The sequence below is a fragment of the Amblyraja radiata genome, chromosome 18, assembly GCF_010909765.2.
Source record: "Amblyraja radiata isolate CabotCenter1 chromosome 18, sAmbRad1.1.pri, whole genome shotgun sequence".
NCBI classification, from domain to species: domain Eukaryota; kingdom Metazoa; phylum Chordata; class Chondrichthyes; order Rajiformes; family Rajidae; genus Amblyraja; species Amblyraja radiata.
In genome coordinates, this window is record NC_045973.1 from 29,442,317 (window position 1) to 29,467,162 (window position 24,846).

The 24,846-nt window shown below is 44.7% G+C and overlaps 1 protein-coding gene and 4 non-coding genes across 7 annotated transcripts in view; 2 read left to right on the forward strand and 3 right to left on the reverse strand.

Annotated features, from left to right (window-relative positions):
• The window catches only part of p4htm (prolyl 4-hydroxylase, transmembrane), a 58,362-nt gene extending 55,970 nt beyond the window's left edge, over positions 1–2,392 (reverse strand). For 2 of the 3 annotated variants that reach the window (XR_004414666.1, XM_033037007.1), the window contains exon 1: positions 2,011–2,391. Coding sequence is in view for 2 of the 3 variants with exons in the window: in XM_033037007.1 (XP_032892898.1) it covers positions 2,011–2,283 (273 nt within the window). In the remaining variant the exon portion in view is untranslated. Of the gene's footprint in view, positions 1–2,010 lie in introns of all 3 variants that reach the window. The other variant, XM_033037008.1, reaches the window with a different exon arrangement.
• Positions 2,393–11,004: 8,612 nt separating this feature from the next.
• On the forward strand, positions 11,005–11,078 carry trnan-guu. The gene has a single exon. It is a non-coding gene; the product is annotated as a tRNA-Asn (tRNA).
• Positions 11,079–13,424: 2,346 nt separating this feature from the next.
• On the forward strand, positions 13,425–13,497 carry trnaf-gaa. Its single transcript has one exon. It is a non-coding gene; the product is annotated as a tRNA-Phe (tRNA).
• Positions 13,498–13,817: 320 nt separating this feature from the next.
• Positions 13,818–13,890, reverse strand: trnaf-gaa. Its single transcript has one exon. It is a non-coding gene; the product is annotated as a tRNA-Phe (tRNA).
• Positions 13,891–14,520: 630 nt separating this feature from the next.
• Positions 14,521–14,593, reverse strand: trnaf-gaa. The gene has a single exon. It is a non-coding gene; the product is annotated as a tRNA-Phe (tRNA).
• Positions 14,594–24,846: the final 10,253 nt, after the last annotated feature.

Genomic DNA, 24,846 nt, shown 5'->3' on the forward strand with positions numbered 1-24,846 from the left:
ACATAAAAAATAACATCAATCTGAACAAAAGTTGACAGACCACAGCACAACGGTGAGTAAGGCGGTGCAAAAATTGTTGCGCAATTGTGTACCGTTTTGACGTAATTCAGGGTATCTGGGCATGAGTCACAGACAGACTCACAGACAGACACGCAGACTCACAAACAAACAAGATGAGAGGATAGATTGACAGACAGACAGACAGACAGACAGACAGACAGACAGACAGACAGACAGACAGACAGACAGATAGATAGATAGATAGATAGATAGATAGATAGATAGATAGATAATCATCATGAGGGGTGTAGATAGGGTCGATAGTTATGGACATTTTCCCAGGATGGGGGAGACTAAATCTTGCATTTAAGATGAGAGGAAAAAACTGAAAGTGGATCTGAGTGGTAGGCGTTACGCACAGGGTAATGGGGTATATGGAATGACTTGTCAGAGGAAGTGGTAAAGGTAGGTACATTGACAATGGTTAAAAGCCTTTTTGGACATGTTCATAGAAAGGAAAGGTTTAGAGGGACATAGACAGATTTTAGGTGTGCGATTACTGTAGATAGGCATCTTGTTTGGCATGGATGATGGGTAAAATGGGCTGTTTTTGTGGTGTATAAACTATGTGTCCTTTGCAAAACCTCATCATTTTACATAAAGTTTGACTAGACCAAATAAAAGTAAAAATAAGGCATTATCATAATCATTACGCAATGAATTTAATGAAACATTAAATTTGTATTACCACATATCCTGCGTGACCTCTTGAATGTCAAGACTCTTGTTATTAATCACAGCATAATTTTCCTCACTAATCTTCAAGATGAGCCACTTTCAAATCCCTATTCTCAGAAGTTGCCTATTACCCCAGGTCTCACTCTGTTCTCTCTAAACTACCTGGCTCCTCTGCTGCTCTCCCAGTCACTGTTTTAATCAAAGGCTCTGGTCCAGACCACTCCTTTTAGCGTATTAGCTAAGTTCCGCCAATTGAACCAGAGACCAGGGTATGAATCTCACCACAACTAAACTAAACAATTGTGGGGCAATTAAATTCGTGATAAAATGAATTTTAATAAAGCTAATCTCAGCAATGAGGAAAATGTCAGAAGTAGCTATACCGGAAAGAAGTCTGCCATCCTTAGTTGGTCTGGCTTAAATACAACTTTAGACCCAGCAAACCTGTTTACTCTTAAATGCTTTTAAAGTTTTGGGACAATTATGGATGGGCAATATTGTCAGCAGTATTCGTGTCTTATGGATGAATAATTACCCTCAGACCGGTTTCCCCTAATGACTCTCTCTCTCTCTCTTTTCCTCTTGTTTTCTCGTTGTTTATCTCTCTCCTCTCATTTATTTTCTCTCTCTCATGAGGGGAATAGATAGGTGGAATGCACAGTCTTTTACCCAGGGTAGGGGAATCAAGAACCAGACTATATGTCTAAGGCAAGAGAGGAAAGATTTAATAGGAACCTAAGGGGCAACTATTTCACCCTGCCCCAATCCCCACAGGCCCTGCCCTTGCTGCAACATGCCCCTCCAAACCAATATAAGCCACACCCCCGCCCCACACAGCTAGCCCCGCTTCCACCATTACTAGGCCATCCCATCATCATTACAAGCACCGCCCCAGTCCCCACTTGCCCTGTCCCCGCCACACAAGCCTCTCCCTTACCATTATGATCGGACACATACGATTTCATTTATTTATAGATATTGTTTATGACACTTTATAAATATTCTTGTTTTGTTTTTTGTATGCTGTTTCACAAAGAATCAAATAAATAAATAAAGTGCCACCCAGCTGCAAGCCCCTCCCCTTGCAGGAAACCACTCCCCCCAACGCCCCAGGTCCCGCCCACCAACATAAGTCCCGCCCAGATACCCAACTGCCCCGCCCACAGCACTGCAAGCCCCGCCCCGCCAGACGCCCCGTCCTAATTCCCATCCATTCACTACAAGCCCCGCCCCTACAAGCCCCTCGCCACCATTACAAGCCCCGCCCCTCACCTTGATGCCCTCCAGGCGGTGCAGGCGGGTGAACGCCTCTTGCTGCAGCTTGGCAGCAGTGCGCTCCGGCTCCGCCACCTCCTGCCGCGCACTCGCGTCCTGCCCAGGCGTCGTGGACGCGCCTCCTCCGCCGCCATCCGGAGCCGTGTGCGCGCTCTCGCTGGTGTAGTACACGTAGAGCAGCAGGGCCAAGACGTTGAGGATGTAAACATGCACGAACACCATGACGACCACGAAGTAGGAGCGCGAGCACACACTGTCTTTCTGAGGCATGGCGGCCCCGCCCCCTCCCTACTCCTGGCCTGCCGTTACTTTCAAACCCGGCTCGCGACGCACGGCCAGCCAGCGCCGTGTCCTCACGTCATCGCGTCGGCCTGCCCACGTGCTCACAAGGCGTCAGTCAACGGCCGACAGGGGGCGGGGCGTGTTGTGGAGGGGGCGGGGCCTGTGAGAGGGGCGGGGTTGTTGGAGGGGGCAGGGCTTGCCATCAAGACCATCAGATGAGTGGGAGGACCATCGGAGGAGTAGGAGGATCATCAGAGAATAGAGATGTAGAAGGACCATCAGAAGAGTGAGAGGACCATCATTGGTATGGAAGGGCTGTCAGTGGGGAGATCATTAGAGGAGTGGGCGAACCATCGAAGACCATTAGAGGAGTGGGGGGACCTTCGTGGAAATAGGGAGACCATCAGTGGGGCGACCAAGAGATGAGTGAGCAGACCATCAGAGCAGTGGAAGAACCATTAGAGGAGTGGGAGGACCAATAGAGGAGCAGGAGGGCCGTATTGGGTATGGAAGGGCTATCGGAGTGGGGGACCATTTGTGAAGTGGGAGAATTATTAGTGGGGTGGAGGGACTAAGAGAAGAATGGGAGGACCATCAGAGGAGTGGGAGGACCATCAGAAGAGTGAGAGGGCCATAATGGTTAGGGGCAGAGGAATAGGAGGACCATTAGATGTTTGGGAGAACCACTGTGGGTATGGAAAGACCATCAGAGGAGCGAGAGGACCATCTTGGGAGTGGGAGGACCATCAAAGGAGAGGGCAGACCATCAGCAATGTGGTAGGATCAAGAAGGGAAGTGGGAGGACCATCAGAGGAGAGCAAAGACCATCAGAGGAGAAGGAGGACTATTAGAAGTGTGGTGGGATCAAGAAGGGAAGTGCGAGGGCCGTCAGAGGAGAGCAAGGATCATCAGAGGAGATGCAGAGTCATTAGAGGTCTGGTAGGAGTTTTGAGCCATTTGGTCATTGAGCAGACATAATGCCCTTCGGCCCAACATGTCCATGCCGACAAAATTCCCCATCTAATCTAGTTTAATTTGCCTGTGTTTGACCCATAGCTGTCTTAACATTTCCTACCCATGTACCCATCCAAATGACATTTAAATGTTGTTATTGTACCTGCCTCAACTACCTCCTCTGGCAGCTCATTTCATATACCATTCACCTTCCGAGTAAAAATGTTGCCCCTCAATTTCCTTTCAAATCTTTCCTCTCTCGACTCAAACCTAGGTCCTTTGGTTTGGGAATCAACTACCCTGGATAAAAGACTGTGTGCATTCACCCTGCCAATTCCCCTTAGGTTTATGGGATATGGCTTGATAATAATATAAGAGCAGGTGTAGGCCACTCAACCCTCTTGTTGGTTCTCCCATTGAGTGGTAGATTACCTGAATACTATTTAGCCACTCACTCCCCAGGCCCCTTGATTTGTATCTTAATTCTACCTCCACACCCTCTCATAGAGCGATACAGCGTGGAAACAGGCCAACATGTCCCAACTAACCACCTGCCCGCATTTGGTTCATATTCCTCCAACAATGCTTGAGTCGATTGTTAAAGATGTTATTGCAGCAAATTTGGAAAGCAGTGACTGGATCCGCCAAAGTCAGCATGGATTTATGAAGGGGTATCATGCTTGACTAATCTTCTGGAATTTTTTGAGGATGTAACAAGTAGAATGGACAATGGACTTTCAAAAAGCCTTTGACAAGATCCCACACAAGAGATTAGTGCAGTGACTAGTGGGGTGCCGCAAAGCTCGGTGCTGGAACCCCAGTTATTTACAATATATACTAGACTAAGTGGGACCCGTTAGGTCCCAGCATCACACGGGAGGGCTGGTCCCCAACGCAATATTCCACCTCTCCACCAATTCCAATATTGGTGGCCAGTGGGGGGGGAGGGGAGATACTTTCTGGAGCGCTAGTATGCGTGTTGTGGGCTGAAGGGACTGGTTTCCAGAGGGCTAGTATGGACATTGTGGGCCGAATGGATTCTTGGGCTGGCGGCTCAGTCACTCAAGCCTGTTGTGCTGGCAGCTCACTCACGGCTGGTGGGCTGGTAGTTGACTCATGGCTATTCCTTGAAATTCCATTTCAAGCAGGGTGCAAGGCAACCAAGGCAACCAAATTCAAGTGCGGTTTCATACCATTTCAAGCAGGGTGCAAGGCCACTAAAGACACCTCTCCCTCCTCCATCACGCCCACACTTCTGGGTTTTTATAGGCATTTCCCCCCCCCCCCTCCCACCAGAAGGGGCGTGGCCTTCATGGCGTGATTGACAGGAGAGAGAATCTCAACATTTTTTAAACACTAATAACTCTTTTATTTTTCATCGATGGGAAATATCCTCGGCACCTGATGAGCTGAGGGGGACTCTTAGTAAGATAGCCAAAAATCACAGCCGTACGTGGTAGCGTTTTTTCTAAAATCAATATAAAACGCTAACAGGAAGTGGTCAAGATTAGACTTATATAGAAGGCAAGGCAACTTTAATTAGGCAAGGCAACTTTAATTTGGCAAGGCAACTTTAATTATGCAAGGCAACTTTAATTGGGCAAGGCAACTTTAATTAGGCAACACAGCTTTAGCATTTCCAAACCAAAGGCAACACAGCTTTAGCATTTCCAAACTATATTTTCAAACCACATTAAGGGCACTGACAGGTCAGTAAAACCACTCACAGTTTAGTAGACATGTGTTCAGTGTTATTCACAGTTTAGACTGAGAGACGTGACCCTCTCGCTCCCCCATCTTGCAGGGACTGACTGAGGCACTCAACACATCCAGGTTTTATAGTCCGTCTGGAAGGGGCGTGGTCTTCAGGAGAGAGAATCTCAACATTTCTTAAACACTAATAACTCTTTTATTTTTCATCGATGGGAAATATCCTCTTGTCCTGCGCAGCAGATGGGGACTCTGAGTAAGATGGCCAAAAATCACAGCCGTAAGTGGCAGCGTTTTTTCTAAAATCTATACAGAACAACAGGAAGTGGTCAAGATCAGACTTTTAGTAATATAGATTAACGATTTAGACGAGGGAATTAAATGTGACATCTCCAAGTTTGTGGATGACACAAAGCTGGGTGGTAGTGTGAGCAGCGATGAGGATGCTATGAGGCTGCAGGGTAACTTGGATAGGTTGGGTGAGTAGGCAGATGCATGGCATATGCAGTATAATGTGAATAAATGTGAGGTTATCCACTTTGGTGACAAGAACAGTACATCAGTCACTGAAAGTAAGCGTGCAGGTACAGCAGGCAGTGAAGAAAACTAATGGCATGTTGGCCTTCATTGAGAGTTTTGAGTTTAGGAGCAAGGAGGTCTTTATTGCAGTTGTACAGGGCCCTGGTGAGATCACACCTAGAGTATTGTGTGCAATTTTGGTCTCCTAATTTGAGGAAGGACATTATTGCTATTAAGGGAGTGCAGCGTAGGTTCACCAGGTTAATTCCTGGGATGGCGGGAATGACAAATGATGAATGAATGATTGAATGACTGGGATTGTATTCACTGAAATTTAGATGGATGAGAGGGGACCTTATAGAAACATAAAATTCTTAAAGGATTGGACAGGCTAGATGCAGGAAAAATGTTCCCGATGTTAGGGGAGTCCAGAACCTGGGGTCACAGTTTAAGAATAAGGGGTAGGCCATTTAGGATAGAGATGAGAAAAAAAAATTTCTCCCAGAGAGTTGTGAATCTGTGGAATTCTCTGCCACAGAAAACAGGGGAGGCCAATCCACTGGATGTTTTCAAGAGAGAGTTAGATAGAGCTCTTAGGGCTAAAGGAATCAAGGGATTTGGGGAAAAAGCGGGAACGGATGTACTGATTTTAGATGATCAGCCATAATCATATTGAATGGCCGTGCTGGCTCGAAGGGCCGAATGGCCTACTCCTGCATCTATTTTTCTATGTTTCTAAGTGTTTCCCTCAGAATATTGAATCTCCCTTTGCCTTATTCCATTGTCATTCTGTGAATTTATGGATACCCAAGTTGTTAATCATTTATTAATTATGTACCACAAACATGTCTCCTGCTGCCTCAACCTCCCCATATGACAAATAAACGCACTTAACTATGAGCCCTCTTGATTTAACACAGGAACAACGTGTCACATTGTTATAGGAAGGAGGTCGTTAAGCTGGAAAGAGTGCAGAGAAGATTTACGAGGATGTAAGGGTTAAGTCCCACAGATCCCTCTGTAAGTTAGATGTTATATGAGTCGAAAACAGAAGTGCCACTGCGCGCACGTAAATTTACTATCCTTACTGTGTAGTACTGTGTAGCCGGTGGCACGGTGGCCAGCAGTAGAGTTGCTGCCTTATAGCACTTGCAGCGTCAGAGTCCCTGGTTCAACCCCGACTACGGGTGCAGTCTGTACGGAGTTTGTACCTTCTCCATGTGACCGCGTGGGTTTTCTCCGAGTTCTTTGGTTTCCTCCCACACTCCAAAGACGTACAGGTTTGTAGGTTAATTGGCTTGGTATAAGTGTAAATTGTCCCTAGTGTGTGTAGGATAGTGTTAATGTGCGGGGATCGCTGGTCGGTGCAGACTTGGTTGCCCGAAGGGCCTATTTCTACATTGTATCTCTAATCTAAACTAAACAAAACCACCAGTGGGAGAGCACGTTGGAACTCCGATGGGGAGACCACGGGGGCGCTTTGACGCAGAAACCATATGGAAGCATCCACGAGAACAGCTGACTGGCTTCCCAAAACAGCCACATGCGCAGTAGCGCACTGCTACCGAGACTAAAGAGACGTGCAACTCAGAAATAAAGCAGTGGGCTTAAAGAGTTGCTTAAGAAAGTGCGAGTTTAACTAAATCACCAATTACAGAAGTCAGGGAGTGCCTGTACATGAGGGGCTGAGCTGTAGGGAAAGATTGGACAGACTAGGACTTTATTCCTTGGAGTGTAGGAGGCTGAGGGGTGATCTTATAGAGCTGTATAAAACCATGAGGGAGATAGAGTGAATGCACAAAATCTTTTGCCCCAGGTAGAGGAATCAAAAGCAAGAGAACATATATTTAAAGTGAGAGGGAAAAGATTTAATACAAACCTGAGGGGCAACGTTTTCACTTAGAGAGTTGTGGGTATATGGAACGAGCTGCCAGTGGAGGTGGTTGAGAAAAAGTCCAATGTTCATATTGATGTAATATTGCAAATCAGGAATGAATCTTCAGCCACAATGCTGGGGGATATTGATTTTCAAAGTATGCAGGCCCTTTGATCGACAATGTCTGTGCCAAACATGCCAAGACCAACTCTTTATCTATAACTCTGCACATAATCCATACCCTTCCATTCCCTTCATATCCATATGCCCATGCAAAAGTCTCGTGAATGCCACTATCGAATTTGCCTCCACCATCACTCCTGGCTTCATGTTCCAAGCACTCACCATCCTCTGTGCGAAAGACTTGGCCCACACATCTCCTTTCCCTCATCCCTGACCAGTCTGAAGAAGGGTTTTGACCCGAAACGTCACCCATTCCTTCTCTCCAAAGAGGCTGCCTGTCCCGCTGAGTTACTTCAGCTTTATGTGTCTATCTTTGGTTTAAACCAGCATCTGCAGTTCATTCTTACACATCTCCTTTAAACTTTGCCCCTCTCACCTTAACGTTATGGCATCTAGTCCTTGACATTTCCACCCTGGGAAAAAGGTTCTGACTGTCTACCCTATCTATGCATCTCATAATTGTATATGCTTCAATTATCCAATGAGCAGATTTGGAGGGTAGAGTATGGGTGAAATCATCCCAATGTCTTTAACAGCTTGCTTTAGCAAGTCCAAATCTCAGAAGCACTCAGGACAGGGATGATGGCTGCCTGGTAGACCGTAAGCTTCTGAGCCAGATCTGGGGTCATTATCTACCCTCTTCCTCAATCAACCAAATATGGTTCTGGTGCATCAAAGGTGATGGTGAACTTCTTCATTGACGTCTTCCTTCACCAAGAGGTGGCTGCTCTGGGAAGTGGGGGTCACATCATCCAGGCCCCGACCATGGACCATTAATGTTAGAAGATAGCATCATACAGCAGGGACAATGTGAGGACAGGTATTGCGTAAGTTGAGTACAAGGTCAATCCTCTTCAGTCAACAAGTTGATGATGGCTTGTAAAGGACACAAAGGGCTGGAGTGACTCAGCATGTCAGGCAGCATCTCTGGAGAACATGGAAAGGTGACTTATCGAGTCACAACCCTTCTTTGATGATTTGGACCACGGCCAGCAAGCCTGGAGATGCACAAACATCAGCAATCTACTGAGGTCCTGGAGTGGAGGCAACACAGATAGATTGTGCCAACTGCATTCCTGCATTAGAACACCAGAGAGTGCCAGAGGTGTTTAAAAGAGTGATTGCTGACAACCTGCCCAGCAGTCTGCGAGTCTTGTACCAGATTTCAGGTCCTGATCATCAAATATGCCGAGCAACAGAATGGAGATAATTCTAAGGTTAAACAAAAGGAAAGATCCAGAGAGAGAAGGTCAAATTTAAGAAGAGGGACTGAGAAAGACCGAATACTAGGGATCTCAGGAAGTTAATAGTAATTTCTTGAAGAGAGTCCATGGTACACAAGAGGAGGTCTTAAAACGCACAAAGGTAAATAAATCCTGAGATCTAGTGTATCATAGGGTGTGGTAGGTAGATGGGAAGGAAATTGCAGTGCTCCCAGCAGATATTTATATAATCGATAGCCATGGGTTAGGTACTGGAAGACTGGAGGATGGTTATTTATGGAAGGCTGCAGGGAAAATACTGGTATCTGACGTCAGTGGTGGGAATCCTGGGAGACTGCACTTAGTGAATGGAAGATACAAAGTGCTGGAGTAACTCAGCTGGTCAGGCAGCATCCCTGGAGAACACAAAATGCTGGAGCTACTCAGCGGGTCAGATAGCATCCCCAGGGAACATGGATAGGCGATGTTTCGGGTCAGGACCCTACTTCAAACTCACCTGAAAAGTAGTTTACGTCCGACTTAATAGAGATAGTCAACATAGCTTTACAATATAGAACAGAGAACAGTACAGCACAGGTGCAGACTGTGTACCTTTGGCCCACAATGTCCGTGCGAACATAATACCAAGTTAAACTAATCATCTCTACCTGCACTTAATAATAATTGATCCATATCTCTCTATTCCTTGAACTATCATGTGCTTATCGAAAAGCCTCTTAAATGCCACTATCGTATCTGGCTATACTATCACCCCTGGTAATGTACATAAAAGTACTGGGCAAGATTGGATGTGATAGACTTAATGAATGGAAGATACAAAGTGCTGGAGTAACTCAGCGGGTCAGGTAGTATCTCTGGAGAACATGGACAAGTGACATTTTGGGTCGGGACCCTTCTAACATCCTTTTATTCTGAGTATGGACATGGGATCAAATGTAATGGGAAAATCATGCACCCCCAGGTAGAAGCAAAATATTGACAATATATTTACTATAACATGGTACCCAGAACTGAACACAGTTTTCTAAATGTGGTCTCACCAACGTTTTATACACTGCAACATGACCTCCCAACTTCTATACTCAATACTCAATGAAGGCCAAACTGCCAAAAGCCTTTTTGACCACCTTATCTACCTGCGACTCGACCTTCAAGGAACCATGCACCTGCACTCCTCGATCCCTCTGCTCTACAACATTCCCCAGAGGCCTACCATTCACTGTGTAGGTCCTGCCCTTGTTAGACGTCCCAAAATGCAATACCTCCCATTCTCTGTATTAAATTCCATCAGCCATTCCTCAGCCCACCTGGCCAATCGATCCAGATCCTGCTGCAATCTTTCACAACCATCATCACTATCTGCAAAACCACCCACTTTTGTATCATCAGCAAACTTGCTAATCTTGCCCAATATGTTCTCATCCAAATCATTGATGTAGATGACAAACAGTTACGGGCCCAGCACCGAACCCTTGGGAAAGCACTTGTCACAAGCCTCTAGTCCGAGAAGCAACTTTCCACCATCACCCTCTGCTTCCTTCCATGAAGCCAATTTGCTATCCATTCAGCTATCTCTCCTTGGATCTCCTTGGATCTCATGCAAATTTCACTGTACCTTAATTGGTATATGTGATAATAAACTGACCTTGAAACCTTGATCTAACCTTCCATAGCAGCCTACCATGCAGAACCTTGTCGAATAAAATAAAGGATGCGCTTATTTTTGTTTGAGCTTTCAACATCTGTAAGAATTTCCTCTGTGAAGCTAACTGTTATAATATTGTCTGCTGGGTTCTGACATTTGCGAGTTCCCTCCATTTACCATGTAAAAAAATTAGATGTACTGTATTTCCAGCCAGAAATAGGGCTTTAGAAATAGTGGTTGCATTGGGCGAGAGTGCATTGGTGTGGGGACATGGAGGTAACGAATTGATTCTGCTATTGTTAGCTCTTTCTAAAATTAATAAAGACATGGAGGCCAAGTCACTGGATGGATTTAAGAGAGAGTTAGATAGCGCTCTAGGGGCTAGTGGAGTCAAGGGATATGGGGAGAAGGCAGGCACGGGTTATTGATAGGGTAGGGGACGATCAGACATGATCACAATGAATGGCGGTGCTGGCGCGAAGGGCCGAATGGCCTCCTCCTATTTTCTATGTTTCTACAAAGTCTGTATCACTGTATACCAGCACACTTTATCTGGCACATACTGTAACAAATAGACATGCGGAAGCCTTGTTATTTAAGTCTCTGTGGCGCAATCGGTTAGCGCGTTCGGCTGTTAACCGAAAGGTTGGTGGTTCAAGCCCACCCAGGGACGCAGATTTTATTAGCTTACAAGTGTTGTTCGCTCGACTTACGCACCTTTTTTTTCTGTTCAATTCTTCGCACTTTGCCTCCATTAGTCCTTGCTTTATACAAACTTTTCTTGCTTTTTTCAAATCCAAACTGTATAAATATTCCTTAAAATATAATCATTTTCATTGCTGTCATTACTTAAAAAAAACTATTAACATTATTATATTTTGCAAACTAATATTCAAAATACAAATTTTGATTGAAAATAGGAGCTAAGATGATTGGATAAATGTTTTAGATTTTTGACCAAAAATAGTATTATTAATTTATAATGTTTTCCAAAAGATTAGTGGGTCTTTAAAAATGTCCGCCAGTGAGTGAGGACATTTTTAAAGACTCGATAATCTTTTAGAAGTTTTGAAATTGGGATTAACATTATTCTTGGCGGTATAGGGTGATTTCACGAAAGGTCACTGGAGCGTAGATCCGCACCCACGTGACCGCAATATTTAACTGGAGTACATGCGTCACTTCCGGTACATGTTAGTGAATGGGAAAACACGCACTTTCACACCCGTTAAAAACATCGAAACCTGCCAGTTTTTTAGCTGTAATTTACTGTGCCAGTCGGGGTGACCGTGAGGCACAGCTACCTAAATTTACAGTCCAAAAGAAAGATAGAAACTAAGGTAAATTCAAGAGGGAGCTGAAGGTGCAAAAACAGCGGAAGTGCTTAGCGGACATTTGCCGTGGAGATTTAAAGATCGAAAATATCGGGAATTATCGCTTTTGCTCGCTGCATTTCATCAAAACTAAGGCATTATTGACTTTTTATCTTTATTCATTTGTTATATGAAAAGTTTTAAAAGTGAAAAATCCGTCAGTAAAATTGCAAAATCGCCCATGGTTCTCAGGTGGGTTTTAACATGCAAAATGAAAATGTTTCTGAAGCTCCATTTACCATTTAAATAATCGTAAACTATCAATGCTTGAAATAAATTTTACTCAGATGCAAGCTAAGGAATGGGATAATTGTCAGCTGTTAGTTGGACAAAATTAGGACATTTTATTATTTGCCAAAATATATTTCTCAATGTTTCTTGTTTAAAGCCTGCACAATCACCCAAACTACTTATTTATTTATCATCTAATAACAGACAAGCCTGCAGCATGGAATGATGTCAACAATCCTGATTGGGCACCACTGTGAGCAGGATAGACAATGTACACAAGAACGCCATGCATGTGCAACAAGAAGAGAGTATTAAAGCAGATTTGGTTGCAGCTCAAGCATCTATAGCTCTGCAAGATGATGCTGAACTTCATTTTGCATGTTAAAACCCACCTGAGAACCATGGGCGATTTTGCAATTTTACTGACGGATTTTTCACTTTTAAAACTTTTCATTTAACAAATGAATAAAGATAAAAAGTCAATAATGCCTTACTTTTGATGAAATGCAGCGAGCAAACGCGATAATTCCCGATATTTTCGAACTTTATATCGCCACGGCAAATGTCCGCTAAGCACTTCCGCTGTTTTTGCACCTTCAGCTCCCTCTTGAATTTACCTTAGTTTCTATCTTTCTTTTGGACTGTAAATTTAGGTCGCTGTGCCTCACGGTCACCCCGACTGGCACAGTAAATTGCAGCTCAAAAACTGGCCGGTTTCGATGTTTTTAATGGGTGTGAAAGTGCGTGTTTTCCCATTCACTAACATGTACCGGAAGTGACGCATGTACTCCAGTTAAATTTTGCGGTCACGTGGGTGCGGATCTACGCTCCAGTGACCTTTCGTGAAATCACCCTATACAGAATGGAAGCAGGCCCTTCGGTCCAAAATGTCCACGTTGATCATGTCGGCGTTCTGGGCATTTGTGACATATTCCTCTAAACCAGGAAAGACTCCTGTCCAAACCTTTAAAAGTACTCGGCAAAAACATTGAGATGGAACTGCTACACACCAGTATAGAAACACGGTGTGCCACGGATATGCATTTCAGTGAAAATGAATGTCACTGTACCTCCTCGGTACATTTGACAAATAAAATAGCATACCATACACTGACTAGACGTTCAGAAACATGGAAATTAATCACAACAACGTGTTCAAAAATGATGCTGTATTCATCCGAATTTGTGTTGTTGTTATTGTTGTTTGTTAAAGGAATGAAAACGATACTTGCCAAAGGCGCGGGGGGTGGCAATGTATTATTTTATTTAGTGCTTGGGAGCTTGATATGTTTTTTTAATGTCATATTTTGGAAGTACTTCAAAGAAACCAGTTTCCATGCCTTAAATAATCGCAACGTGCACTCATATAGCTATATAGGGTTTGTTTCAGAAACGCAAAGGAATTGTTATTGTGTGCCGAAATAGCTCAGTTGGGAGAGCGTTAGACTGAAGATCTAAAGGTCCCTGGTTCAATCCCGGGTTTCGGCAAATGTTTTGTTGCAATTTGTTGCACTTGAATGTAAGCCATTGACACGTACTTTGCAGTTCATGTGGAAACAACTTTTCTTTGTAACTTTCCTCAAATGTTGCCACCGAACAAATTAGAACTGAAATGATACTGCAAAAGGGAAAGTGTAGACTCGCTGCAAATGTTGGAATCTTGAGCAAAAGACAAAGGCAGCATCTGGTGAGGGAATGGTCTGGCAACGTTTCGAATCAGGACTGAGTTACTTCAGCACTTCGTTGTAAAGAGTGGATTAGACCAGATTTGGCGATCGTTCCCACAAACAGAGCACGATTAAGTAAAATGCCGAAACCCGGGATTGAACCAGGGACCTTTAGATCTTCAGTCTAACGCTCTCCCAACTGAGCTATTTCGGCAGATGACAGTAATTAATTAAAATGTATAGCAGAAGGACTTAGGAACCGATATATTTTCATTGATTTAAAGTAATTACATGCCTTTTTTTTGCACAGATATCCCCTGGCCTGATTATTGCCCCAGCATTACAACAAACCCCCATATTACAAATGGAGGCCATTCTACCCACCTTGCCTCTGCTGGTTCCTTCCGTTCTCCTCTTTCCCATTTGCTGCATAGCTCGAGTGCGGAATATTTTACTGAATTCTCAAGACATACACTGAGATGCAGAAAAAAAGAAAGGAGGCGATACAAAAGGCTGCAGATGATGGAATCGGGAGGAAACAAAACTGCTACAGAAACTGCAGCGGGACGAGCAGCATCTGTGGGGGCAATGCGCTGGCCAATGTTCCGAATTGAGACATGCATCTAAAATAAGGCAGTTTGGCCAGGTTTCTAAATCTCTCAGTAAAATGTTTACTCTGGGATGGATAACCTTCTGCAGTGTTACGAAGGATTACAAAAAAAATAAACATTGGGGGAGTAGGGATGAGGGAGTAGTAGAGGGCAGGTAAAATTTTAAAAAATGGGCTGTGCTGGAAGGAAGAAAGAGGTGATAATGAAGCCCCGTATAAAATAAACACCAATATTGCCGAAACCCGGGATTGAACCAGGGACCTTTAGATCTTCAGTCTAACGCTCTCCCAACTGAGCTATTTCGGCCGATGTAAGAGAACCATTCAGCCCTTTGAAACCATATTGGTTTCCATAGACTAAGCTTTTCAATTAGTTTTACTATCCTAGAAAGAAAGAAATGCTGGATTACTAAAGAATACAGGAAGTGTTGGAATCATTCAACAGGTCAGGCAGCAGCTCTGGAGAAAAAGGATAGGTGACGTTTTAGGATTGGACCTACTAAAGAAGATTTCAAAGGCCTTTTAGAATAGAATAGAATAGAATAGAATAGAATTGTCACGTACCAATTAAGGTACAGTGATATGCGAATTACCATTACCATACAGCCAAACTAAAAAAAAGCAACAAGACACACAACTATATAAAAATTGCCATAAATGTCCACCACAGCTCATTCCTCATTGTGATGGAAGGCAATAAAGTCCAATCTTCTTCCTATTTATTCTCCTGCGGTCGGGGAGATCGAGCTCCCGCAGCCGGCGGTCGAAGCCCCCGCGTCGGGGCGATCGAAGCTCCCGTGTCAGGGCGGTCGAAGCTCCTGCGGCTTGGAGCTCCCGAAGTCAGTCTCTAACCAGAGACTGCGAGTTCCACGTTGTTAAAGTCCGCAGACTCCCGCGGTTGGAGCTCCCGAAGTCGGTCTCCAGCAAAGGCCGCCAACTCCTCGATGTTAGGCTGCAGTGCCTATAAGATACGATAGGGAAAAAAATCTCTTACCTCGATCTCTGTCGAGGTAAGAGATTAAAAAAAAGTTTCCCTCAACCCCCACCCCCTATATAAAATAAGCTAAAGAATACTAAAAGCATACATTTAGCATATACTATTAAAACAACAAAGAAGGAAGAGACAGACGGACTATTGGCGAGGCAGCTATTGCTGACACCACCCGGTGGGCCCTGACCCGAAACATCACCCATTAATTTTCTCCAGAGATGCTGCCTGACTCACTGAGTTACTCCAGCACTTTTTGTGTCTATAGGGAGGTTGCACGGCAATCGGGTCACGACCCATGACCCGTGCTGTTGCTACGCTAAGCCAACTGGATTACACGCGATGAACTGCAGGTAAGCACTGACCATTGTTTCCAGCGTAGCCGGTCCGTTAAAACCCGCCGAAATGGTCCATTTTTGCGCTGTAAATAATTATGGAAATCGGGATAAGCGCGAGAGACATTTAGCCTACAGAATTCCAAAATTGAGGAGAAATTACGGTAGATAGTAGCGAGAGCTGAAGGGACAACAACAGCCAAAGTGCTTGACGAACATTGGCCGTTTGCTCACTGCATTTCATCAACAGTAAGGCATTATTTGTGTTTTTTCTTGATTCCTTTGGCATCCAAAAAGTTTCAGAAATCATATATCTGGCTGTAAATTTTTTAAATCGCCCATGGTTCTCAAGTGGGTTTTTACATACAAAAAGAAAATGCCTCTGAAGCAAAATTTACAGTCAGATTTATCACTTCTGAGACTTTTTAGATACCAAACGAATCAAGAAAAAACACAAATAATGCCTTACAGTTGATGAAATACAGTGAGAAAACGTGATAATTCCCAATATTTTCAATTTCGATATCTGCACGGCCAATGTTCGCCAAGCAATTTAGCTGTTGTTGTCCCTTCAGCTCTCGCTTCTCTTTACCTTCATTTCACTTCACTTTTGGAATTCTGAAGTTGGGTACATGTCTCTCACGCTTACCCTGAATTCCACAATTCTTTACAACACAAAAATTCAACATTTTGGCGCTTTGTAACAGGTAGGAAAGTACTCGTTTCATGTATTAACAACATATGCCGGAAGCTGCGATGTACTTCAGATGGATTGAGCGGCTCCGTGCGTCAAGCCCTATGACCCAGTGACCTTACGTGCAACCCCCCTATAATTTATTTTCCTACAGTCCAGTAAAGTATTGGCATACCTAAGCACAATCTGGCAGATGAGATTAGTTTAACTTGGCATGTTCAGCATGGACACTGTAGGTTGCAAGACGTGATCCTGTGCAGTCTTCCCATGTTCTATGTTCACCCAGAGGAAATCCATGCGGTCATAGGGAGATACAGTACATGCGAACTGACACACAAACAGCACCCAAGGTCAGGGTCGAACCTGGATCTCTGGTGCTCTGAGGCTACAGCTCAGTAGTTTAGTTTAGTTTAGAGATACAGCGTATCTCTATATCAGCGTATATCAGCGTAGGGCCCACCAAGTCCGCACCGACCAACAGTCACCCCGACACTAGCACTATCTTACACACCAATTAACTTACAAACCAGCATGTCTTTGGAAGAAACCGGAGTACCCGGAGAAAACCCACACAGTCACAGGGAGAACGTGCAAACAGGACCCTTCGTCAGGATTGACCCTGGTCTGTGGTGCCGTGAGGCAGTAACTCTCGCACTGTGCCACCATACCCGCAGGTATAACTGCCCCATGACTGGGCCAGCGAGTCGCAGTACTGCATGCCCATCCATCTCCAAATTGTGAGCAAACCTGAAGATTCATTTATCTCTGGCATGAAGACAGTTTACAAACAGCAGTATCCCTTCAGGCTGGCAACAATTTACTGACCCATAACCCAATTCCTTATATTTTATCCTTTATTTAACCCTGTGAGCTCCCTTCTCATACAAATACACTAAATCCAAACGCATTATACCCTCCATTTCACATGTCGCCACAGACTGGATTTAACACATACTTAAAATTGTTGGCTTATTTTTTTTAGGTCAAGCAGATTATATTACTGTATTTAACTTTAGTCCCTTGTTTATTTAAGGGATTGACAGCTGGTATTTTTGCAACTTGCTTACAGCTCTTTTAACGTAATCAGGCTTTGATGAATTTTGAAAAATCCCTTGAAATTGCTATTAAAAATGGTGACTGGCTGAGATAGTTCGGCCAGTGTGGCACAGAAAGAGGTCTTGAGGTCCCTTGGCTGTGTCCTGCAGTTTGGAAGGGGCAGGCATTCATCTTTTAGTTTTGCGTTCGCTCCACCATCTCCTCCCTTGTGTATCAAAACCCTATTTTGTCTTTTCAAAGGTTCAATGGTACTTTATTTGTCACATGCCTCCAGCAGCCCAAGTCAAGCCAGGTCCAACCTATTTTCATATGCACATGTACGGTGAGGTACAGGGACAATGACAATCTTGTTGTATCAGCATTACAGGCACATAGCATCAGACAACACACAAAACATTAATTATGCATAAATTCCACATAAATTCTACAGGACAATGAAAAGAAAAAATGACTGTGCTAAAAACAAGGGATCAGTAGGTTTCCTCCAGTTTCCGGTTTCCTCCCACATCCCAAAGACGTGCGGGTTTGTATGTCAATTGGCCTCTGTGAAATCACCCCTTGTGTGTAGGGACTGGGTGCTAAAGTGGGACAACATAGAACTCGTGTGAACAGGTGATCGAGGATTGGTGTGGACTCAGTAGGCCGAAGGGCCTTTTCCCTTGCTGTATCTTTCAATCAATCAATGAATCGTGAGTGGGCCATTTGGGTCAGAGATGGGCGGCGCAGTGGTGCAACGGTAGAGGGGCTGCCTCACAGCGCCAGAGGCCCAGGTTCAATTCTGACTACGGGTGCTGGCTTCATGGAGTTAGTATGTTCACCCTGTGACCACATGGGTTTTCTCCATGTGCTCTGATTTCCTCCCACATTCCAAAGTCGTGCAGGTTTGTAGGTTAATTGGCGTCTGTAAAAATTGTCCCTCGTGTGTAGGATAGAACTAGTGTACAGGTGATCACTGGTTGGCACAGACTCAGTGGGCCGGAGGGTCTGTTTCAATGCGTTATCTCTAAACCAAACTAAAGTAAAGATGAGGAGAAACATCTTCACATAGAGGACTTTAATTTTCTCCATCTTGGAGGGTGGTGATAAGCTTTAGTTTAGTTAATTATTGTCACATGTTCTGAGGTACAGCAAAATACTTTTTGTTGTGTGCTATCCAGTCAGTGAAAAGACTATACATGATACAGCGGTCATTGAAGTTATTAAAACTTAGCAATTGATGCATGAAATTAAGGGATTGATCATAACTGTATCACACTCTGCTTTTATTTCTTAAATCACAGTTTCAGCCCACTTCTTCCTCTCGGAAACGTAAAGATGAACTATGTGTTAGCAATTCCAAGATTTTATATTTTTTTTGTTGATCCATTTGCTTAAGAATTTCTCCAAATATTTACTCTTTTCCCTCTTTACTTCATTGACGTTATAATGAAGCAGATCCCCTGGGATGGCTTCAGGTTTCGAGGCACTGAATATTAGTGCCCCATGTACTGCTGCTGGGGATAGCTCAGACAAACACCAGAATACAGGATCAAAAAGATGTTCTTTATCTTTTCATGTTCAAGAAAGAACTGCAGGTGCCGGAAAAATCAAAGATAGACAAAAATGCTGGAGAAACTCAGCGGGTGAGGCAGCATCTATGGAGCGAAGGAATAGGTGACGTTTCGGGTCGAGACCCTTCTTCAGACTGATGTAGGAGAGGGGGGGGGGAGGCAAAAAGAAAGGAAGAGGCGGAGGCAGTAGGCTGTGGGGGAGCTGGGAAGGGGAAGGGGAGGGAGAAAGCAAGGACTACCTGAAATTGGAGGAGTCAATGTTCATACATCTGGGGTGTAAACTACCCATGATGCTACCTGACCCGCTGAGTTACTTCAGCAATTTGTGTGTCCTTTTGTGTGTTAACTGACATCTGCAGTTCCTTGTTTCTACATAGAACAGTACAGCACAAGTACAGACCCATCGGCATGCAATGTCCATGCCAAACATGATGCCAAGATAGATTAATCTCTGCCTGCATGTGATCCATATCCCTCCATTCGCTGCATGTCCATGTGCCTATCTAAAAACAGCTGAAAAGCCACTATCCAAGCTGGAAAGTGTGCAGAGAAGATTTACAAGGATGTTGCCAGGACTTGAGGGCCTGATCTATAGGGAGAGGTTGGGCAGGTAGGCCTTTATTTATTGGAACGCAGGAGGATGAGTATTGATCTTATAGAGGTGTATAAGATCATGAGGGGAATAGAGGGTAGATACACAGAGTCTTTTAATCGGAGTAGGGGAATCAAGAACCAGAGGACATAAGTTTAAGGCGAGAGTGTTAAGATATAAATAGGGGGAATTTTTTTCACACAGTGTTTTCTAGCTTTTGTGTCTTAACCAGGTAAAAATGGTCCCTGATCATGTTGGCTGCTTTCCCGAGGCAGCGTGCAATGCAGATGGATTCAATGGTGGTGGAGAGGAGGCTGGTTTGTGTGATCACCACACTGTGTCATTGTGCTGCATTAGCAAAGATTTTAGCATCATCTTTTGTAATCGTCATTAATGTCTACCATTTTTTCCCTTTAACCTAGAGAATGTTCACTGAACTAAAATTCACTGCTGGGTGGGATTTGAACTCTCGGCCTCTGTTATACTGATCACGTCAATGAACCGCTATACCAACATCAGACTACAGCCAACCTGATAAACTGTTACCCATTGCACATATTCTGAATTCATTGCAGGAATTTCCAAACCTCGGAAAACGGACTAATTTTCTCCAACAGATCCCCAAACCTCAAAGAACCTCACGGTGGCACAGTGCCACCTTACAGCGCCAGAGACATGGGTTTGATGCTGACTACGGGTGCTGTCTGTATGGAATCTGTACATTCTCCCTGTGACCGTTTGGATTTTCTCCGGGTGCTCCGGTTTCCTCCCACATACCAAATACATGCAGGTTTATAGGTTAGGTTTTTCAGCCTGAAGAAGGGTCCCGACCCGAAACATCACCTATCCTATTTCTCCAGAGATGCTGCCCAACCCACTGAGTTACTCCGGCGCTTTGAGTCTTTCTCAGGTTTTGTAGGTTAATTGGCTTCTGTAAATAAGCGAGTTCGGTATTCAGAAAAACGCAAGGAATCGTGGAATTTGTCAAAGATCACTCGTGATAAACATTCTTGCCAGCTGTGCGACTGCATGAATACAGACCTGCGTTTCATCCGTTGTCAGGATCGAACCCGGGTCTCCGGCGATGCAAGTGCTGTTGAATTGCTACTGGACCGTCCCCATCCCCGTCCTGAGTGTCCCATCCCTGTCCGGGGGTGGCCGGAGCTGTCTGGGGTGACCCTGGACTGACGGGACACCGGCCCGTTGCATTGGCGGCCCAGGCTTACAGCCAGTGCATAGAAGAATACCAAACTCGCTTATTGTCCCTATGTGTAGGATAGAACTAGTTCACTGGTGATCGATGGTTGGCATGGTCATGGTGGGCCGAAGGGCCTGTTTCATGCTGTATCTGAATGACACCATCCAGTCGAAATAATTTCTCTCATGTACCCTGCGCCCGCTAATATCTTTAAAACCTAAATCAAGTTACCACTTAACCTTCTACATTCCAGATAACACGATCCTAATTGGTGTAATCTCTTCCAGTAATTTAACCCTTGGAATATAAATGTCATTCTGGCAAATCGGCTCCACTTTTCCTCCTGAGGCCGATGTTCCCTTTCTTAACTCACTTGTTTTGCAGTTGGTTTTTGGGTTCGAAAATGATTGGCGACCTGGAGAAATGTATTTGAAATTCTACCCGCATCTGAAAAAGTACACAACGCAGATTTTCAGGAATACAGTTGCAAGGACAAAACTTGTAACAAGAACACCGTGTTTTACTGCTTTGGCGGTGTTGCAATCAAGATTAGTCAAAGTCCTGGGTCAAGGGCTGGCACCCGCACATGGGACTGACAGCGAAACGCTCCACGTCAGCCTGAAGGCATTTTTCTCCTGGTCGTTATTTACCGCTTTCATTCCCCACCGCGAGAAGAGACGGCTTGTAACATCTCTGCAATGCCCCGACTAATTATAGCGTCATAAACCCTTGACAGATAATCCGCTGTAATTGAATCAAATTCCCCCCATCACTGTGCTTTTGAGATGTGTTCATCTGTTTTTTTCCTGTTAAAACCCCAAAGGTTACTCCCATCTGGCAGCTTAGTTTTTTAGTTTAGAGATTCAGTGTGGAAACAGGCCCTTCGGTCCACCATGTCCATGCCGACCAGAGATCACCCACACAAACCAGTTTTAACCTACACACTTGGGCCAATTTACAGAAGCCAAGTAATCTCCAAACCCGCACATCTTTTGGATGTGGGAGGAAACCAGACCACCCAGAGGAAACCTATAGAGTCTCAGGGAGAACATGTAAACTCCAAATACAGACAAGACCCATAGTCTGGATCGAACCCAGGTTTCTGGCGCTGTGAGGCAGCATCTCTACCGTTGCTCCACTGTGCCACCACTGCACTGCTTCCCATTCTGCTTTACGCTTGGTCTCACTGGGTTGGTGAGGTGCTGGTGCTGTGAGGCAGTGGCATTTGGTGTTAAATAGGAAGAGCATTGATTGTAGGGACACAGAGAAACAGCACAGAAACAGGCCCTTCAGCCCACAGAGTCTATGCAGACCATCAACCACCCATTCACACTAATCCTACGCTAATCTCATTTTTGATTCTTAGGTTCAGATTTATTATTGTCACATGTACCGAGGAGAGTGAAAATCCTTGTTTTACATGCTATCCAATCAGATCAGGTAATGCTATACATAAGTACAATCAAGTCAAACTTAATTACAATCAGTAGAGCAAAGGGGAAGATGCACAGTGCAGAATATATTCTCAACATCGTGGCGCATCAGTTCCAGAGACAAAGTCCAATGTCCACAATGGTGTAATGGTAGAGTTGCTGCCTCTCAGCGCCAGAGACCTGGGTTGAAACCTGACCACAGGTGCTGTCTGTATGGAATTTGTACATTCTCCCTGTGACTGCGTGGGTTTTTTCCAGGTGCTCTGGTTTCCTCCCACACTCCAAAGACATACAGGTTAATTATGTTCAATAAAAAAATTAAATTGTCCCTAGTGTGTAGGACAGTGCTATCATACGGGGTGATCACCGGTTGGTGTGGACTTGGTGGACTGAAGGGCCTGTTTCCACACTGTATCTCTAAAGGAGAATTGGACAGCAACCTAGCTTATGGAAAGGGCATTCAGAAGCCTGATAGCAAAGGGGAAGAAGCTGTTCACGAGTCTGGTGGTGCACTCTTTCAAACTTCATTACCTTCTGCCCAACATGAGCAGGGAGAAGAGCGGGGAGAAGAAGAAATGACCAGGGTGGGACGTCTTTGATGATGTTGGCTGCTTTTCCGATGGAGTCAATAGTTGGGAGTTGGGATTTTGGACAAAGCATACGATGAGGTAAATTTAAAAAATAAATAAATGCGGAGATTTAGGGAGTGGGAAGAAGATGTGTGGCGAGAAGGGAAAAGGGGCAAACAAAAATCCCCCTCATATTTACTGAAGACGTTCAGAATGTTTTGGATGCACATCTAAGTGTGTGTTTGTTGTGCCCCTCCTAAATAAGAGATGTTTATATTCCTCTGCATGTTTTTATAGTCATGCCCAACACCAAACTAAATGCCGGTTTGTGACTAAACCCACGTCTGAAAGTCACTTCCCGTGAACCACCTTCCTGAAAGTACGTTCCAGCAGAAAACAGACCACAAAATGGTAGAATTGCTGCCTCACAGCGCCGGAGGCACGGAATCAATCTTGACTACGGTGCTGTCGGTGTGTGGCGTTTGCACGTTCTTCCTGTGGGTTTCCTCCAGCTGCTCTGGTTTCCTCCCATATTCCAAAGACGTGTGGGTTTGTAGGTTAATTGACCCTCTATAAATTGCCCCTAGTGTGTAGGGAGTGGATGCAAAAGTGGGATAACATAGAACTCGAGTGAACGGGTGATTCACTAATCCTGTATAGGTTTTTGATTGAAATTTGAAAAATACAGCATGAAAACAGTCGTTTTTGCCAACTGAGTCGATAGCCAACATGGTCTTGGTGGGCCGAAGGGCCTGTTCCCATGCTGGACCTTTCAGATTTCAATCAAAAACCTATACAGGACTGCAGAAAAGGCATGAGACCCAGGCTGCCTGGCTGTGGGTTAGAGTCAGTGAAGATGTTTACCTAACCTTTTCACAGAGGGAATCAGAGCCTGTTATCTGCAGAGAGAATGTATGGAGACATGAGGCAGGATTCCAAACTAGTCCCCGGAGACTGCGTTTAGCCAGAGTATCCATTAAAGTTTCAGCTTCCCCACCCCCACTGCACTGATCATTCAAAGGGTCAGGCTTAGACTGTTTTCCTCCTGACGTGGTCTCGGTGAAAGTGTTCTAGCTCCAGCGACTAATCTCGAGAAAACATTGTGCGCAGATTATCCTTACAGTTTATTTTAGTTTAGAGATACAGTGTGGAAACAGGCCCTTCGGCCCACTGATCGATGCCGACCACCTGTTCACACTAGTTCTATCCTACACACTAGGGACAATTTACAAAAGTCAATCAACCTACAAACCTGCACGTCTTTGGAGTGTGTGAAGAAACCGGAGCACCCGGTGGAAATTCACGCGGTCACAGGGTGAACGTGCAAACTCCACACAGGCAGCACCCGTAGTCAGGATCAAACCTGGGTCTGTGGCACTGTGATGCAGCAACAATACAGCTGCACTACTGTGCCAGCACATGATAAACTTTGTGAGTGCTTATTCAAAGTAAGCAACTGGTAGAGCCACTGCCTCACAGCGCCAGAGACCTGCTTTCGATCCTGACCTTGGGTGCGCTGTCCCTGTCTGGTCTTCGATTCCCCTACTCTGGGCAAAAGACTCTGTGTATCTACCCAATCTATTCCTGTCATGATTTTGTATAACTCTATAAGATCTCCCCTCATCCTCCTGCACTCCATGGAATAGAGACCCAGCCTACTCAACCTCACCCTATAGCTCATACCCTCTAGTCCTGGCAACATCCTCGTAAATCTTTTCTGAACCCTTTCAAGCTTGACAATATCTTTCATGGTGCCCAGAACTGAACACAATATTCTAAATGCAGTCTCACCAATGTCTTATACAACTGCAACATGACCTCCCAACTTTTATACTCAATACTCTGATGAAGGCCAAAATGCCAAAAGCCTTTTTGACCATCTTATCTACCTGCGACTCGACCTTCAAGGAGCCATGCACCTGGTGAGGTGTTGGATACATGGATATTGGCACAGTGGCGGAGCTGGTAGAGCTGCTGCCTCAGCGCCAGACACCCGGATTCAATCTTGACACCGGGTGCTGTCTATGTGGAGTTTGCATGTTCTCCCTCTGACGATGTGGATTTTCTCTGGGTGCTCCGGTTTCCTCCCACTTCCCAAGGACCTGAAGTTGTTTCTGTAAATTGTCCCTTGTGTGTAGGGAGTGG